Raw genomic sequence first — 17,659 nt, 5'->3', positions numbered from 1 at the left:
CCCTACTTCCGGATGAAATGTTGTTGACTACTGCTGACCTCGACCTGAAAAAGATAGCAAAAAATGTCTGGAGTTCCATAAACGGATATAGACTAAAAGGTTTAGGATTCGAAAAAATGCAAATGAATCACTTGGGAACTGTGGTTGAGGAGGATAAATCCAGTGGATGTCGGAAATGGTTGTACAGAGACGATTGCGAGGAATAGCCAATTCTGAAAGAATTGACTGCGAACCAAATCTTTCAAAGTTTGTGGATTATTTTTTCTCAGTAGTATGTATAAAATAATTTGTTAGGTTTTTTTTAGAGTAGACAACAGTGGCATTAATCTAAGGAACAGAAAAGTTACTTAGCCTCACTGATAATATAAACTTCATCGGAATACTTATCGAATGCCATCTTTTCGACTGATACATCTCACATTCAAGCTACAGCGTTAGCGAAAAAGGCTATAAATCATCCGAGCAATTTACCGTTTTACAATCACTCTGCCTTGGTTCAAATGACAGTATGGGTTTGTTTCACCCGAGAGAACGCTAGAGTGTCTGCGTACATGTAGTACATACCATGATATCATGGTGAAAATGTGTATATTTGATGTTACATGCAAGGAATCAGACGGCATACAACATTGGGGCCATGCCATTTTACGTGGCAGCTCAAACATTTCGAGCACATCGTTTGGTATCTACAGATAAAAGGCTACTCAGGTTAACCCGCGGCAGGTTCCACCTCAGTGCCTTGTCTGTGGCGTTCGCGTTCCTGCTACGGAGGCCTGCAGTCTTTAAAAGACTATGCCTGGATGCCTAATCTAAAAGGCGACCCCCATATCATTGCAGCCTCAACTATTGCCATATAGACCCTACTCACATGACGTCACAACCACGCCTCCGCGCCATATTGTCTGTCAACTCGTCGTGTTGACGCATTACCGCTACGTAAATTCCTCCTGTTATGGCGTGTTTTTATGCTCATTAACATTAATAATCAAAATGGTGAAGGCGTGTGTGGCGGTTGGTTGCAATAACAGAGAAGATAGACGGAGAGACTTAAGTTCTACCGTATTCCGAGAGACCCAGAGAGGAGAGCGAGATGGACTGCTGCAATTCGACAAGAAAACTGGGCTCCAAAAGATTACCACGGATTATGTAGTAGTCATTTTATATCTGGTAAAATGCATTTAATATATATTTAGAGGGTTTTGGGCTGACAAGCACAATTAAGATCATTGCGAGGCTAATCGCCAACAACATACAGTTTCAAATTCAAGATGCTTATTTCTTCCACCATCATTAAATTTTGAATAATATTTAGCTGGTACCAAGTGAAAGAAGCTGGCCTCGTCTACGGATCATCAGTTAAACAGGTGTGTCCAAACCTTTTGCAAAGGGGGCCAGATTTGGTGTGGTAAAATGCGGGGGGCTACCTTGGCTGATTTACATAGAACAATATATTTTAACAAATTTTAGCAAGCCCTTCTGCGTGTCACAGTTGCTTTATTATTATTTTTTTTAATTCATAATTTCAACAGTCTTGTTTTTGTGGCGTTCTCTTTCGACACTCGGGCTCTTGCGAAATACTGCTGCTGTGAAATTAAACAAGCTTCAAGTTGCTATAATTTCTCGCTGCGTATCTTCCCTGTAATGTTGTACATGTTAGCGTGTATTGTTTTGTAATATCGCGTCACATCGAACTCTTTGAAAACAGCGACTGTCTCTTTGCAAATGAGGCAGACACAGTTGTTGCATGTTTTATTGAAGAAATAGTCCAATATCCACCTATCCTTGAAGCGTCGGCCATCGCAGTCAACTTTTTTTTTGATTGATTGTCGCCATTTTAGAAAATTGGAAGTAAAGGGTCATACGGGGTAATGTTGGTTAGAGTGCTGCTCTTAATGTTTTTCAAACTTTCGTGAGAATAGGAGGATTTTTTGTGGACAAGATGGTTTTAGATATCAGGGTAGCAGATGTCTGGCAGAGAGGGCGAAGACAGCGGGTCGAAAAATATCGATTTAGGCATCAAATATGGATCTGGCGAATGGATAGACTGAAGCTTTTCCACATAACGCCTTTTATGCAACGCATCCAATGAGTTTACAGCGTCTGAAAGCACCGGGGCTTCCATGAATTGCACTATAAATTGCACGACAAATTGAAACCTTTGAGAATACGGATAAACAATGACGGACAATATGGCGGCCAGATACAGCGACACGTCATTCTGTGACGTTGGTGAGTAGGGTCTGTAGTGGCCATTACCGGATTGCGGCTTGGTTGACAGTAAAATGTGCCTATAGTGCTCACGAGAAGATGTCCTCCTCTTTGTCGGCTTCTGGAGAGGCGGGTCTGGAAATGTCAAAGAGACCTTGCGGAGAGCCAGTGGTGGGCGTCCTGGATTTAAGGAGCTGGAGGGCTTCGGCTAGCTGCGCCTCCAGACCCGACATTGGGACGTTGAGGCTCTTCAGGTCGTCTTTAAGTTCCAGCTTGACTTCTTGAAGAGAGGCGTGTAGGGTCTGCTCGGAAATGGGGCAGAAGGAAAATCTGATTTCGGGAGGCTGCACGGGACTGCGGTCCTGCGTAGTCAAGCGGAAGTCGCTTACTTTGTCGAGGCGCAGGTCGCTTTTGGTGATGCCGCTGTCACACAAGTCCGTTTTCTTCAGGGGCATCTGTGACTCGTGACCTTTGGTTCGCTCTGGCAACGTCTCCATGGACTAGGCTTTGGACACCGTTTTCCAGTTCTCAGGTTTCGCCATGGATTCCTCGAAGCGCCCCCAGCCTTTGATTTTGCCTTGTTTGGCGGCGATGACGGCGTTGCCGGGCTTTCCGTCACTGTCACAATGCTGGTGATGATGATTGCTGTCTTGGGAATTTCCACATAGAGGGGACCCTTCTCCACGTCATTGTCTTCACACGTCTTTTCCGTGGCCGTCCGAGCCTCCTGCTGCTGCCGGAAGCGCTGGAAGAGTTTACGCACCGGGTGGTCGGGAGGCAAGTTGAGAGGGGCTTCGTTTTTCCGCCTCTGACCCTCGTCTTCCTCTCGTTTCACATCGCTGATTTTTCGGAACACCATCTAAAAGAGAATGTAGCATGCTAATGATTTAAAATAATTTTCATTAAGGAGACAAATAGAGCATTTATTCTCCAGTCCCTTTCAGACAAATGTCTGCACACACGCACAAAGACTAAATTTCTTTTACTGTTATTGAGATGACCAAATCATCTAAAGTGTCTGAAGTGACATAGAAAATAGAGAAAAGGCTAATTACAGTTAAAAAACAACATTGTGGTAGAATGTTTGAATACACCGTAGCGACAGTAGATGATTTATATAAAGGGGGAAAAAAATACTGGACCCAGGATTGAACCTTTTGGGACACCTGTTTCAAGATATCTGACAGTAGATGTTGTAATTTATTAAGGTATTTGTCAAAATAGTGATTAATCAAAGCATCGCAATACATCATCTCGCAACTTATTATGGATTAAGCAAATCCTCTTCATCGATTTACTTCCTGGCCAGTGGAAGCTAGCGCCATCAACCTTTAAATCTCATTATCAGGATCAGTTTTGATTCCTTGTATGGTTTGATTTCACAAGTGATGGCTGAGCAGAGACCCAAAAATTTGTATTCAAGCTATCATGAAGTTTTTTTTCCTATAATATGTCCTCTTGAATGCAACCTGATTTTATTTGAGGTCAGTGGGATGCCAGAATAGAAGCACAGGCAAAGTCAAAGTTTGGACAAAGCTTAAGCTTTCAAAAGCAGAATCCAAAAGCTCTGAACCCAAACCATTTTTCATGTGAAGTATCACTTGGCTGTCAAGCGAACCGGGCACAGGATTTCATCGGCGGCCAATACAAGCTCGCTGAGCGCTTATTCAATCCACCTCAGGACTTCCCAGCAGAGCGCGTATAGCGCAACATTACCCTCCTACGCTCCCCCATGCCGCGCTGCTGGTCAACTGTTATTTCAGTGCCGAAGATGAGATCGCCTCTTCATAGGCCGGCAATTCAATCTCAGCCGTGATCTCTGTTGGGCAGGGATTGCCTCTTCATAGGCCAGCAATTCAATCTCAGCCGTGCTCTCTCTTGGGCAGGGTGACCTTAATATGAATGAGGTAATGATTGGTCGCAACTGTACTCGTTCAATTCAGAGTTGAAGGATAGGGAAGGGGGAACGGGTTAATTTACCGTCAGTGTCCGTCTACACGCGCAAACCTGTCTGGCTGTGTGGCTGATTCGCGATCCTGAGGGTTCTTTATCAATCGCTAGTGTTTTTGTGCACGCGGGGAAAACATCACTCAGCCTCTTGCGAAAGCTGTAAATGAGCAGCAGATTGCGAGATAAGTGATTGGAGAAGGCTGTGTAGAACTCGAGCACTTTCTGCAGGGCGTTATGATTTGACAGACCTGATCTCTCTTTCCCACACTCCAAAGAAATGTGGGGTCTTTGGGGGAATTTTAAATGAAAGTCAATTTGCTGTGAAGACAGTTGTCTTTTCAGAAGACGGGTAAGTTCATTGAAGGTCTGCTGTAATTCTGCATTGCCTCCCTTGAAATTTGTCCCTTGGTCAGAGTAGACTTCATGAGGTTGGCCTCTCCTTGCAATCAGTCTGCGCAAGGACATCAGGAAAGCATCAACGTCCAGACTGGTTATAAGGTCAATGTACACGGCTCTGGTGGTTAGACATTTATAGAGAATACCCCAACGTTTCTCTGTTCGCCTCCCCACCTTAACCTCTAGGGGGCCAAAACAGTCCATATCTGTAGAATAGAATGCTGGATGATGAAGTCTGAGGCGAGCTGGGGGCAAGTCAGCCATTTTTTGGGGTTTCTGGTTTTGCCCTCCATTTTTGACATTGTGGGCACTCATACTGGAGTTTACGCACTGCTTGTCTGCCTTTTAAAATCCAATAGCGCCTGCGAAGACCCGCTCAGCTCCTGGATGCCGTAGCTGCTGGTCGTAGGTCTTGAGATAAGCTTGGTGATGTGGTGGGCTGGATCAAGTACTACTGGATGAAGAGAATCTGTAGTAAGATCACAGTGGCGGGGACGACCACCAACTCTTATCAATTCCATTTCTTGATCCCACTCTGGTGACAGCTTCAACAGACGACTATTGGGACGTACAGCTCTCCCAGCCTTTAAATGTTCCACTTCCATTGGGAAACTGTCGCACTGTGCCTTTCTCAAAATTGTTAGTTCAGCCTGCCGGTAATCTTCTGCAGATGGACTGTAATCTTTGCTTGCCGCCCCGTGCAGGCTGCGAGCAATGGTCTCTAACAATTCTTGGAAATGTCCAAATTGTTGTGGATCACGTAGCAGATGAGCTGTGCAGTTTGAAATCTGGCCACAGAACACAGATTTCCTCATCTCTTCGGGAATGTCGTTATTTAAAATGACCGGTTTGACTGGCCACTTGGAATGATGTTGCTTTAGGAAATCTGGACCTTGGTTCCAGTGGTTGTGGTTATTAAAGTAGGACAGAGTTTTTCCACGCGTGATATCATCTGCCGGGTTGTTTTGTGAGTTCACATATCGCCATGCCATTGGGTTGGTGAGCTCCTGGATTTCCGCTATGCGGGTCCCGACGAACACCTTATAGTTACAGGATTGTGACTGCAGCCAAGTGAGGACTGTTGTGGAGTAAGTCCAGTAGATGTACTCATTTATCTCCAGTGTGAGCTCTCTTTTCAACATTGCTGCAAGTTGAGCTCCACTTAATTAATGCACCACAAAGTTCAAGTCTCGGCATTGATAGCTGTTTTTTCGGTGCCACGCGCGATCTAGCAGCCAGAAAGGATACTTGTTCATTATCTTGATAGGTAGTGCGGAGGTAACTCACCGATCTATATGCCTGCTCTGAAGCATCACTGAATATGTGAACTGTCCTACTGCAGGTGGAATGATGCGAGTTGGATTCGGTGTAGCACCTTGGAAATGAGATCTTGGTGAGTTGGGAAAGTTCGTCGAGTTGGGATGTCCAAGCTTTGAGCAAATCCTCAGGCAAATTGGGGTCATCCCATTCTCGTTTTTTCGTCCAGAGTTTCTGTACTAATATTTTGGCTATGGTGATGTATGGGCTGATGTATCCCAAAGGGTCAAACTGACTGGCAAGCACCTTGTAGACGACTCTCATAGTAGGCTGCTCTCTGATGGAAGGAGCTGGTTTGTAGCACAACGTATCCGAACGACAGTGCCACATAAGCCCTAGTGTGAACTCTTGAGGGTCGTGGCTGTTTTGGGTGAACCAGAGTTTTGTGCTTTCTGATGTGCACTCGAGAGGTAGGTGTTTGATTACCTCTGGGTGACTGGTTGCCCACTGACGAAGTTCAAAACTGCCTTCTTCCAGTATACGACGTAACTTGTTGGCGAGGGACTGTGCCTGTTGGACTGAGGGTAGGCTCTGCAGCCAGTTATCGACGTAGAAACAACGTGTAACTGCCGTTCGGACATCTTCGTTTGGCTCACTATTGTTTATCACGTGAGTTTGCAAAGCAAATGTGGCACAGCAGGGGCTGAAAACAGTTCCGAATGGAAGTACTAACCACTGGTACCCTTGGGGCTTCATTGCTTGTGTTCCGCCAAAGAAACCTTAGGTACGGCTGGTCTTCGGGCAGGAGGCGTACCTGGTGAAACATCCCCTTTACGTCACTGCTGATGGCCACTTTATTCTCTCTGAATCGCAGCAAGACTCCTAGAAGACTTGAACTAAGTGTGGGGCCAGGAAGTAAATGCTCGTTCAAAGACAGTCCTTTGTACTTGAATGAACAGTTGAATACTATTTGATTCTTTGCGTTATGTGTTACCATATGGTGGGGAATGTACCAACTGGGACTGGAGTCAACTTCAGCAGGTAACAGTTTCTTTATGTAACCTAAATTAAGGAGTTTGTTGATTTCCTCTTTATAGGCTACAATCTTCATGGTGTCCTTTGCCAACCTTTTCTCTGTACTACGTAATAGGGCAAGTACAGCTTCTTTAGGTGCTTGAAGTTGGGGTGGATTCTTTTGCCACAGTAAGGGTGTTGCATACCTTCTGGACACCGTTCACTTCCACTCTGGTAGTTCCTTTCCGCCAGTGTCTTTAGTGCTTCTGAGTCTTCTCTTGATCTTGTAACAGCCTTTTCACTGCGATAAGGCAAAACGTCAAGTCGCCATAAATGTTCAACATGAGTGAAGAGGTCGGCTTGAGTTAGATGACCGGAAGTAAAGAAGCAATGTCCAGAAGGAAAAGCACTATTTAGGTGCCTTGATGGGCCTTGTAAGGTCCATCCCAAGATTTTCTTGACTGCTGCTGGACCATCTGGAGGCCCAAGGCGACTGGCTCTATTGGGAGGATGAGGTGTTGATGGTCAGAACCTATCAAAAGCAGTGGCTGTGCTTGGTCTATAGCAGGAATTGGCAAGTCTTTAAGGTGGAGATATTTTCTTCTGAGGGTATCTATTGGGTAGGAGTGACTCCCCAGAGCAAACTTCTTGGCAGTGAAGGCATTGCGTATTTCATAGTTTTGACTTGGGTTGGTAGCGGATGAAAGTGTGAAGGATACAGAGGAACCGTGGACAATACAGACGTCTTGTCGTACTGTTCTTAGATGCAGATCCTCAGGGCTCCCATGAAGTCCTAGGGCTTGGAATGCCTCATGGAGTAGAATGGTTCGCTCTGAGCCATCATCAAGCACGGCGTAGGTATCCAGCGCTGTATTTCCATTGTTCAGGATGACTCTGATGACTTTAAGCAGCACTTTGTTGCTTCTAGTAGGTTTATCCACATACAGTGTTTCAACAGTGGAGCACATTATTTCAATGTTGTCATTGCCGACTGGAATGCTGGTTGTGGGGCTGTGATCTTGAATTTCATTATTTTCGTGGAGCACCTCTAAGTGTTTTCCTTTGCACTTCTTGCATCTTGCCTTTAGAGTGCATTGTGATCACAAATGTTCACGCCCGTATCTCCCATCTCTTGTATGAACGAATCCAGTTGTCTATTTGGTCTTTTGTTAGGATTTTAAAGTTTGCGCACTGGTTAAGAAAATGTTGGGTTGTATTACAAAAAGGGCAGAATTTAGTTGGTTCTTTTGTATTTTCTTTAGATCCATGCTTAGAAGGCCTCATTTCAGCTTGCTTTAGCTCACTACTGTGAAACACAAAGCTGCCCATTGGTTGAGTCTCTCTTGGTTGTTCTTTCCTTGTGAAAGGGCGGTCTCTGCTGGACTTGTTGGGAAACTGCGAAATATCTTTATGAACCCTGACGTCATACTCCAACCAATCTGATAAATGCGAAAGAGTGGGGATAGGTGTTTGGAGAGGATTTACGTGTCTCTTGAAATCTGCTCGGAGGTGATGTGGCAACTTAGTTAATATTCTGGATACGTGTGAACCACATTTTAACTGTTTGCCCAAGATCACCTAACTGAAACAACATCCCAACCAGGGCACGCACTTTTAAAGCAAATTTCCGGAATGCCTTTGTATCCCCGCTTCTGATGTTTGGCTCGTCCATAAGCTCGGCGATGCGTTTCAGCGCGAACTGGTGAGGCTGACCGTACTGTTCATTGAGAGCATTCATAGTGTCACTGTAGGGGTAGCGGCTGCTGCAGTATGAATCAGCAAGAAGTAACGCTTCATCCAACTTGACATGATCCAGCAAAATCTGGTATTTGAACTGCTCTGTAGCATCTCGCGGCAGAAGATTATCAAGCGCAACTTTGAGGCAAGTGAACTCTCGAGGGTCCTCATGCACAAAATAGGGAATGGTTGGGGTTGGCCCTCGATATGCATGTTCGTGCTGTGTGCTGTACCTCGGAGGTTCATATCTGCCACCAGGTCGATCATAATGATAGTGACTAGAATGTCTTTCATTAGGAAAAGGTGACGTGTGGTTCCTTGGGTCACCTGACTCATAATTGTAGTCATAATTATGAAAACGTCTCTCATTATGTCGTTGGTGAGATCTTTGGAAGTAGTAATGTGAATTATTGATTCACCAAAGCGTTGGCGTGGACTCTGGGACTCACAACGACGTGAGCGTGGACTCGGAGACTCACTGTGGTGGGTGCTGCGTGGACTTGGAGACTCACGATGGCGTCGGCGTGGACTCGGAGACTCACGATGGCATCGGCGTGGACTCGGGGACTCACGACGGCATAAGCGTGGACTGGGAGACTCACGATGGCGTCGGCGTGGACTCGGTGACTCACGATGGCGTAAGCGTGGACTGGGAGACTCACGATGGCGTCGGCGTGGACTCGGAGATTCACGATGGCATCGGCGTGGACTCGGAGGCTCACGATGGCGTCGCCGTGGACCGGGAGACTCGCGGCATCAACCACGTTGACTCTGGGACTCACAACGTTGACTGCGTGGACTGGGAGACTCACGATGGCGTCGGCGTGGACTGGGCGGCTCACGATGGCGACTATGTGGACTCTAGGACTCACGGTGAGGTAGGCTGCGTGGCCCGGGAGACTCACGGCGTCGACCACGTGGACTCTGGGACTCACGACGGTGAGTGGTGGACTGGGAGACTTACGATGGCGACTGTGTGGACTCTGGGACTCACGGTGACGTAGGCTGCGTGGACCGGGAGACTCACGGCGTCGACCACGTGGACTCTAGTACTCACAACGGTGACTGCGTGGACTGGGAGACTCACGATGGCGACTATGTGGACTCTAGGACTCACGGTGACGTAGGCTGCGTGGACCGGGAGACTCACGGCGTCGACCACGTGGACTCTGGGATTCACGACGGTGAGTGCGTGGACTGGGAGACTTACGATGGCGACTGTGTGGACTCTGGGACTCACGGTGACGTAGGCTGCGTGGACCGGGAGACTCACGGTGTCGACCGCGTGGACTCTGGATCTCTAATCCTTTCAAGATGTTGACCTCGTTACATGTCTGCGCTGCTTCCTGCGTGCTCAATGGTTGTGCTGCTTGTTCGTCGGCGATGCAGTTGGCAATATTTTTTTCTTCTGATGAGCCATCTTCTGAAGAATCTATATATTCTGATTCTTCCTCTTTGCTATCTCGCATGACTTCATAATCCTTTAGGTAAACTGGGAGTTGAATTGAGCGTTTAGGTCTGTTGTGCTCATCTTCGGTGGACATTTGTCTGCTGTATTTATCCATCCGACTCGAATGGACCATGTGAAATATAGTTGGGCTGATGTGATGAAGGTTGGATACCACTGCAGATAGTCCGGTTAGAACTATAATTATGCCCGTCAATTAATGAGACCAAAAACTTGCTCTTCCTCAACAATGGTTTCATTTCTTTTTAATGTTAATGTGGGTCTTGACTTTCGTTAGGTGGCCAAAATATGCCTGATCAGAAAAACAAGACATTGCAACTCACCACCAGGGGGATCTAAAACACGCAACATGCAAACCTGGCATTTTTATCATGTAGTAATGGTTAGGTTATGTAGAAAAGGCTACAAAGTTATGTGATTGTTTGCTTAAGATGTTCACAGTTGCTCGTTCAATGCCTTCAGCATCATTTGATTCCCATATTTGGCTGACGTAAATATGTGAAAAGTTGGATTGCGCATGCACCGTACCAGAATGCGGAAGTCAATTGTAAGAAAGTCACGGGTGGATGCAAGACGTGAGCGTGCATCTAATTGTGTGTTTGTTCATTGCTGTGCGAAAATGCAAAGTGAGTATCACAAGCAGCATTCATATTTACGCAGACAAATTGTTATGATTACCTTTTGTTGGTGTTATGTTGGTTCGTCTGATTGTTTTGCGTGGTAGGCCGTTAGCGTGTTGCTATGCTGTGATTCTAAACCAGCGTCAAGTTGCGGCGTAGCGCACCGGAAGTAGCGTGAATCCGCCTTCACAATAAGTGCACGGAACCGGAAGTGCTCCGCTGGAGCGGAGAAAATAGTTCAAGCTTAACTGCGAATATTCCATCTACATGTTTAAATGCAATGGTTTGAATTTAAAGTGATCCTCTAGTTTTAAGACAAGTAATTCTTAAAAGATACATCTTAGTATGAGTTATAATGATTTGACATTAAATCCCTCTTAATGTTTTCGTTTTAAAAAAATTTGTAAAATTATTTTAACTGATTGTTCGCCATGGTTGTTGACGTCGCAGTGCTGTGACGTCACAAATCCCGCTGCCGGACTTCAGCGTGTCATTCATTAGCAACATCTCGTCAGTTCGTCCCTTCCAATTTGAACCAGAGCGGAAAAGTGAAGAGCAGGACAGCACTGTCGGTCGTTCACAAGACGAGCAGCAAAGGCGAAATGCAGAGCAAGAAATACCTGATGAGGCAAGAGTTGGGCTAAACTTCTGGTGTACTTGCGGCAAGTGCATCTCGATGACAACGGAGCGAGAGAGCGTATGTTGTCGAGAACTCAGGTTTTTGTCAGCAGATCTTCAAGGTGAGTTATTGCGTCATCAAACTCATTCCAATATAATTGTTTAGATTGTTAGCATCCAGAGCTGTCGTATGCTTTACATACAGTACAGGCCAAAACACATTGGCATTCGTGCCTTTTTATTTTCTTGACCATTGACATTATAAACTCTCAGTGAAGGCAATAAAACTATGAATGTGTGGCGAGCTAGGGAAGGATGCGGAGTATCAAACCACGGAGCTAATCCGCGTTGTTTTATTGACATTTAGGCTGCAAGAAATAGCAATGTCTGTCTGGCATGCGACCCGCGGAAGGTAACAGTTATTTCCAGCTGTTCCCTTCACAAAGTACCCCCCCCCCCCCCCCAACCACACAACGTGCCAACATAATTTCCGCCGGTGAATTCTGTTATAACTTGCTACAATTGCACACGTGTGTATTGTGTACTTAGAAAAAAGGTGAAATAACTAAAAACGTGATATTCTAGTATCTTCAAAGTAGCCACCCTTTTCTCTGATTACTGTTTGGCACTCTTGCCATTCTCGCGATGAGCTTTCAGAGGGAGTCCCCTAAAATGGATTTTGACTTCACATGTATGCCATTCCGGTGATGAGAATTTATTGCTTTATCAATGGGGTTGGGACATTTGTGTTGCATTGAATGAATTGCATTGGACGTGCTTTGATCAGTTTGAGTGGCAGCATCACTCATATTAGCTGAATACTGAACACACACTGCCTGATGAACTGGCGGCACCTTGCGGCGATTGGCCTGCCCACGTATACCTAACGTATCCTGACGTATCCTAAAGTAATCCTAACATATCATAACGTTTCCTAATGCCTGTCCGATATATCCGAATGTTTTTCGTCACTAAAGCTAACACTTCCGCGGGGGAAAGGCATAAGTGCCAATCGAGAGAGCGGATGGAGCGAGCGGGTCGACGTAGCACGGCCAATCACGAGTAAATGCGAAGATGACCGGCGAGTGTGTCGTAGTCAGCGCAGCCAGTCACGAGCGAGTGCTGAAGAATAGCGCCAACCAAGTCCAAGTCGGCGCAGCCAATCGCGAGCGTGGCCCCATTGGAGACGAGCAGCATACTTTAGTGGAGACTAAAAAGGGTCGCGCTCGAAGACCAGGAGCGAGAGGCAAGGGGGGAAGCCCCAAAGAAAAGGCGGCTTAGAGAAAAACCATGAGTACAAATGCCAAAAATGTGTGAGGAACATGCTCACAATGTAAATATAATTAATAAACATTCAAACATTGACATTTCTTCAAAACTGAATATTGTTTATTTTGCTTGTGTGATTTTTTCGCTTTTTATATTTTAAATATGTGTTTTAAATTTGCATGTTGTAAATAGTTCGTGTTGTGAATAATTCCCACTTTTTTCTCACAATGTAAAATCCATATTTTTGGACATACGTGATGTTATTTTTGTTGTTGAAGAATTTCCAGTTGTTATTAGTGTTATATTTGTGGACATGAATAACTGTTATGTGTTTAAAATGACATAATGGTGGAGATACATAAATCTCATTTTTATGTTAATGTAACATTGTGAACATTTTCATTAATACATTACTTTACAATCATACAGTTTTCTTTGTGTGTGTAATTGCAATTGAAATCCTCCTTACTACTACATACATTTAGGCCCCAAACAAACACACAAAACAAAACAAAATCTGATGACGTATTGTTAATAATTAAAGATTTGATTGTTTAAAAAAAACAACAACAACATGTGACTGTAAGTCACCGCTGACGTAATGTGTGAAGGAATAAAGTTTGATTGAAAAAAAAAAAAAAGTGACAGGAAGTCACCACTGTTCTGGCTAGCGGTGGTTCGATTCCAGCTGGTGACGCATCCCACCCCCGTCCTCCCATTGACTTCTTTTCGTCTTTTCTGCTGTTTTCGTGGACATTCGCCCAATTTTTTTCATTTTCTCTCCCATTTTCCCCCTCTTTCTTTTCCCTCTTTCCCCCGCTCAGGCTGGCGATTGGCGATGACATCTGGCGATGCGGAAAGTTAAAGGGAAAGATGAGCACAAGACACACATATTCACATCGCACACACCCACATAATACATTCACTCTTGCGCTTATATTTCTCATTCACACAAATACACCAAAGAGAACAAAATGAAACATTCTCTCAAGGCTTTTTTTCAGAGACTAAATATAAAAAAAAAATAAATACTTTTTAGTATGAATATTTATAAATTACCTGTAGTCTGAAGCATCAAGATCCTCATGGTTCTTAACGATGTTCACGAACAACCTTCTTGGCTTGTCCATTCTGAGCACTTCTTTGTCAACGATAATCCTTTGACGGATCACTTGTTCACAAAAGAGTTTGTAGCTCTCAGCATAGGGTTGTCTGAAACACACACACCCACACACACGCACGCACACACCCACACACACTTAGGATGTGCAAAGAGTAACGCTTTCGATGCTTTGGCTAAAGGCAAGCAGAATACAAGTGACATGTTGTTGACCAACGCTTTACCTTTGAAATGTGTCATTTTACAGCGAACTTATCCACATCAGCACCAAGTCCAAGCCCACCAAGTCCAGGAAAGAAGTGCCCTTCCAAAACAACTGTCATATGAAAGTGCAATAGATGCTTTTGCATCAGTGAAGACAAGGTGAGTAAGGTTATAGGTCGAGGTGAAAAAAAGTTGCATTTTAAAGTGTTCGGTTTGTCTTTATATAGGTTTGTGTTGGTGGGGGGTGTTAATCATATTGTAACAACAATTGTAAAAGTCATCAAGATTGTGTTCAACTGCAGGTTTTTTGTTGTTGTTTGTTTTCCCTTCGGTCATTAAAAGTTCAATTATCCCTCCCCCTCCAGCACCTTAACCTATATGTATTCATGATCCAGATCAATTGAGATCACAGACAATGGTTTTGGAGCTAAGTTTCTGTTGTGTTGAAGCACATGTCTTTTGGACATTCTCTTCCTACGTTTGATACATTATGACAAAACACACACACAAGCACCACATACAAAATTATCCATCTCGCAGTGTGAAACAAAACACCTGGAATGTGAAGCGTTGCATTGAAAACCTCAGTCCATGTAGAACTGTAACATATATGTATTTATTTTTTATTTTTTTATGTTAATTTTATTTATATATGAAAAAATACAATTATACATTAATACAAATCTATTGGGTTTATTGATAATTTATTGATTAAAAAAATCATTAAGATTATAATGGAATTTAAAAAAGTAGATATTTATTTATATCATAGGTAAATACTATGACCCTTTAGTATAAAACTAAAACTAACCAAAACTAAACTACAAGAGTATTTAACTGCCATTAGTCAATATTTAGTATCATATATTTAGTGTTATTATATTTAGTATATTTAGTAATAATAAAACTACTAATAATATAGTATTATATAATACTATAAAATTAAATTATAAATTATTATGAATTTATTAAATTTATTATTATTAAAATATTAAAATTATTATAATAAAATTTAATAGTAATATTTAGTGTTATTTTTTTTATTCATAATAATTTTAATAGTTTTAAAATAGTTATATATATACATTTGTATTAATGTATAATTTTGGTTCGTTTAGCTTACTACTGACAACAACAGAAGTGCGCTTATTCTTAACTGGGAGGACTGGCTATGGATTCTCACGTTTCTGTGCCAATGACGGTGCTAGACGTCCAATCCATTTGCAGCCTTCCTAGGCAAACCGAAGTGAATGTTTCAGGTTTTCAGTCAGTGGCGGTCAGTGAGTTAAATGAGTGGCATATCAATGCTTAAAGTCAGTCGTTAGTTTTAAATAGGCTTTACTACACCCTTTTTTCAAAAGTTCACAGTCGGATCAGAAAGTGTCTCAAAACCGCGGATGTATAATGTATTGTTTCCATTGTTTCAAATGAGACTGACAGTTTGCTTAATATGTCTAGTAATCTGACAAGTATACATTTCCCCGAGGTGGGGCCAATAAAATGCCCTTTTATATTGATCCCCTAATGATCTGAAGAAACAAATCCAGTCCCAACAACGTTTGCAGTGAGGCACCTTGAAGTCAAATAAAAACGTGAACTCACCAAGCGAAGCCCAAATGCCAAGCACGGTCAACGCTTGGAAAAGGAGCGATTGTGCCTTCTTCATCTCTCAGGTCCAGATAGAAGATCAGCCAGATAAACTTCAGAGGAGAATTTAAAGCTGTAGTTGGAACTAATTTCTTCACATGCCAAATAGGGTCACAAGTAAAGTAATTAAACATTGTCCAACAAATAAAGCATGAAAAAATAATTTATATGTTGTATATTTGACAAAATAGTCGCGTTTCCGAAGTTCGAGCCTGAAAGGGGACGAACCCGGAAGTAATACGTCACACCGGGAACGCGATGGCACCTCCATACATACGGCCGCCATACAAAGCCCTTCAAACAATGATCCAAACAGCGATAGATCAAGCGCAAGGGAGGAGATCCAAGTTTTTGAAGAGTTGGAGGAAGAAGAGGAGATTGGAATTTTATGTTATTAGTCAGACGCCAGTCAGGATGCCAACAATGTGCCTAGACTTCCTGACATGGAATGGATACAAGACCCATCGAGATTACAACATTGGTAAGATATAGGCTGTTATTATTTTCATGATTTGAAGATGCAGGCATTTGCACATAATTTTATGGTTTTGTCTATCTGATGACATTGTTAAAAAAAAAAAAAAAAAAAATCAGACTTCATGTTCATTTTGGCAGATCCGGCAGCTCTCTTGCATATTAAATAATAAAACAAAAACGTTGGGGGGGGGGGAGGAGATGAGTCGTTGTTATATCTTGACCGAGTGACCCACACGACACCTTTATTGGCTTTTACAACTTTACTCAACGTCTTGCCAAGTGACTCTGAACAATAACGTTTTTCTCTTAGTGAAGGAGTAAGGCACAAACAATAACACATCTAAATGACATGCGTACACTCTACTGGTCAATTCCCGTATTACAACTAAATAATATCCACTATATCACAGTCGCCGATGACTTTCTCCACTTTTTTGAGGCATCAATAATGGCGTGAGGAAATGTAGTTTTTTCACACAAGCGAACAGATTACAAAGCACCAATTCAGTGTTGTCCCGAGACTACATTTCCCATGATTCACTGCGTGGCCTGCGCGCTCGCTGATTCGCTGCCAGACATTAAAAGCAACACTTGTCACCTCTCAGCGGCTCTCGCAAAGCGGCGAAACACAAACTAGAAGGCTATCTGCAACATGACCGTGAATTATCGCGACGCCGACCCGCTTATGTGCACATCCACACCCCTTTCCCGATTGATAGTGGATTAACCCTTTCGGACAAGATCGTAGATGACGCACAATTTAAACACGCTTAACCTAGCGAACGCAACAACAACTATGATCGGGGATAGCCTCGGCTAACGTCGCTAGCTTATACTGTTCATTCCACAACAGTTGGCAGCCTCTGCTTTGACAAAGTCATCAGTCATCTATCCAAAAATCACACTTACTTTTTGGCAAATCCTTGATCATAAGCAGACCGGTTAAGGAAGCAGGCATCTTCGAAGTGTTTGCAGCAGAGAACACTACTCGATGATGGCATGAAATTCATTCGCTTCGTGCGAACGAAAGATGTCCATTTACGTGCCCTGCTATCCTTTGGCCACTCATACAACTTTTCGTTTGAGTGAGAACAAAACATCGCCACACACCGCCGTGGCATCTTACCGAGAAACAATGCAACAAACAATACTGTTCTATGGCGGACTTCCCTCGCACTTCCCGGTGTGACGTAATTTCCGAAGATTTCCGAAGATTGCCGAAGAAAAGCATTTTCGTTGTCAAGGGCGTTGCTATGGGTTAAACAAAGAATCTGGAAGGGTTGCGTAAAAAAAAAAAATGAAAATATGCTTATAATTGTTTAGCCATTGATATTATTCAAAAACATGGTTGGCCAACCTTACTTCAAAGTTCCCCTTTAATACGACGCAAGCCTCTTTCGCTCTGTGACAGACACACAAGCTTGACTACGTCACGCACGCACGTCCAACGACACAAAGGCTGGAGGATGACGCTCTAAAGAACTCGTGCATCAAAAGAAAACAAACATACAAACAAAGAAGAATTCGTGCATCAAACACGTCTCAACGTCACGTGGAACATTTGGAAATTAGGGTAGTACTAGTGATGGAGAAACCTTAGCTTTCTGAAGCAGTAAATCAATATCAAGCAACGTGTCGAAATGGTTCATTCAGTGTTATGAAGCATTTGCCACG

The 17,659-nt window shown here is 43.5% G+C and overlaps 1 protein-coding gene across 4 annotated transcripts; it reads right to left on the bottom strand.

The window, feature by feature from the left end:
• Nucleotides 1-2,543: 2,543 nt before the first annotated feature.
• Nucleotides 2,544-15,563, bottom strand: LOC130921590 (potassium voltage-gated channel subfamily H member 1-like). Of its 4 annotated transcripts, none has more exons than XR_009064380.1 (4): nucleotides 15,464-15,563; nucleotides 13,882-13,961; nucleotides 13,597-13,749; nucleotides 2,558-3,067 (listed from the first exon to the last, which is right to left on the bottom strand). XR_009064380.1 is itself a non-coding variant. In XM_057845665.1 (2 exons), exon 2 carries the CDS (start codon nucleotides 3,065-3,067, stop codon nucleotides 2,654-2,656), a length of 414 nt encoding a protein of 137 aa, XP_057701648.1. In that variant the 5' UTR covers nucleotides 10,709-10,798; the 3' UTR covers nucleotides 2,544-2,653. The 4 variants fall into 4 exon arrangements, 1 of the variants encoding a protein (XP_057701648.1); XR_009064379.1 differs by having other exon boundaries at nucleotides 2,563-3,067; nucleotides 13,882-13,973; nucleotides 15,464-15,562; XR_009064377.1 differs by lacking the exon at nucleotides 15,464-15,563 and having other exon boundaries at nucleotides 2,557-3,067; nucleotides 13,882-14,250.
• Between the last annotated feature and the right edge of the window lie 2,096 nt (nucleotides 15,564-17,659).

This window comes from Corythoichthys intestinalis, chromosome 1, assembly GCF_030265065.1.
Source record: "Corythoichthys intestinalis isolate RoL2023-P3 chromosome 1, ASM3026506v1, whole genome shotgun sequence".
In the NCBI taxonomy this organism is placed as follows: domain Eukaryota; kingdom Metazoa; phylum Chordata; class Actinopteri; order Syngnathiformes; family Syngnathidae; genus Corythoichthys; species Corythoichthys intestinalis.
The sequence above is the reverse complement of the archived record's forward strand: the minus strand, read 5'-3'. Positions and strand labels throughout refer to the sequence as shown.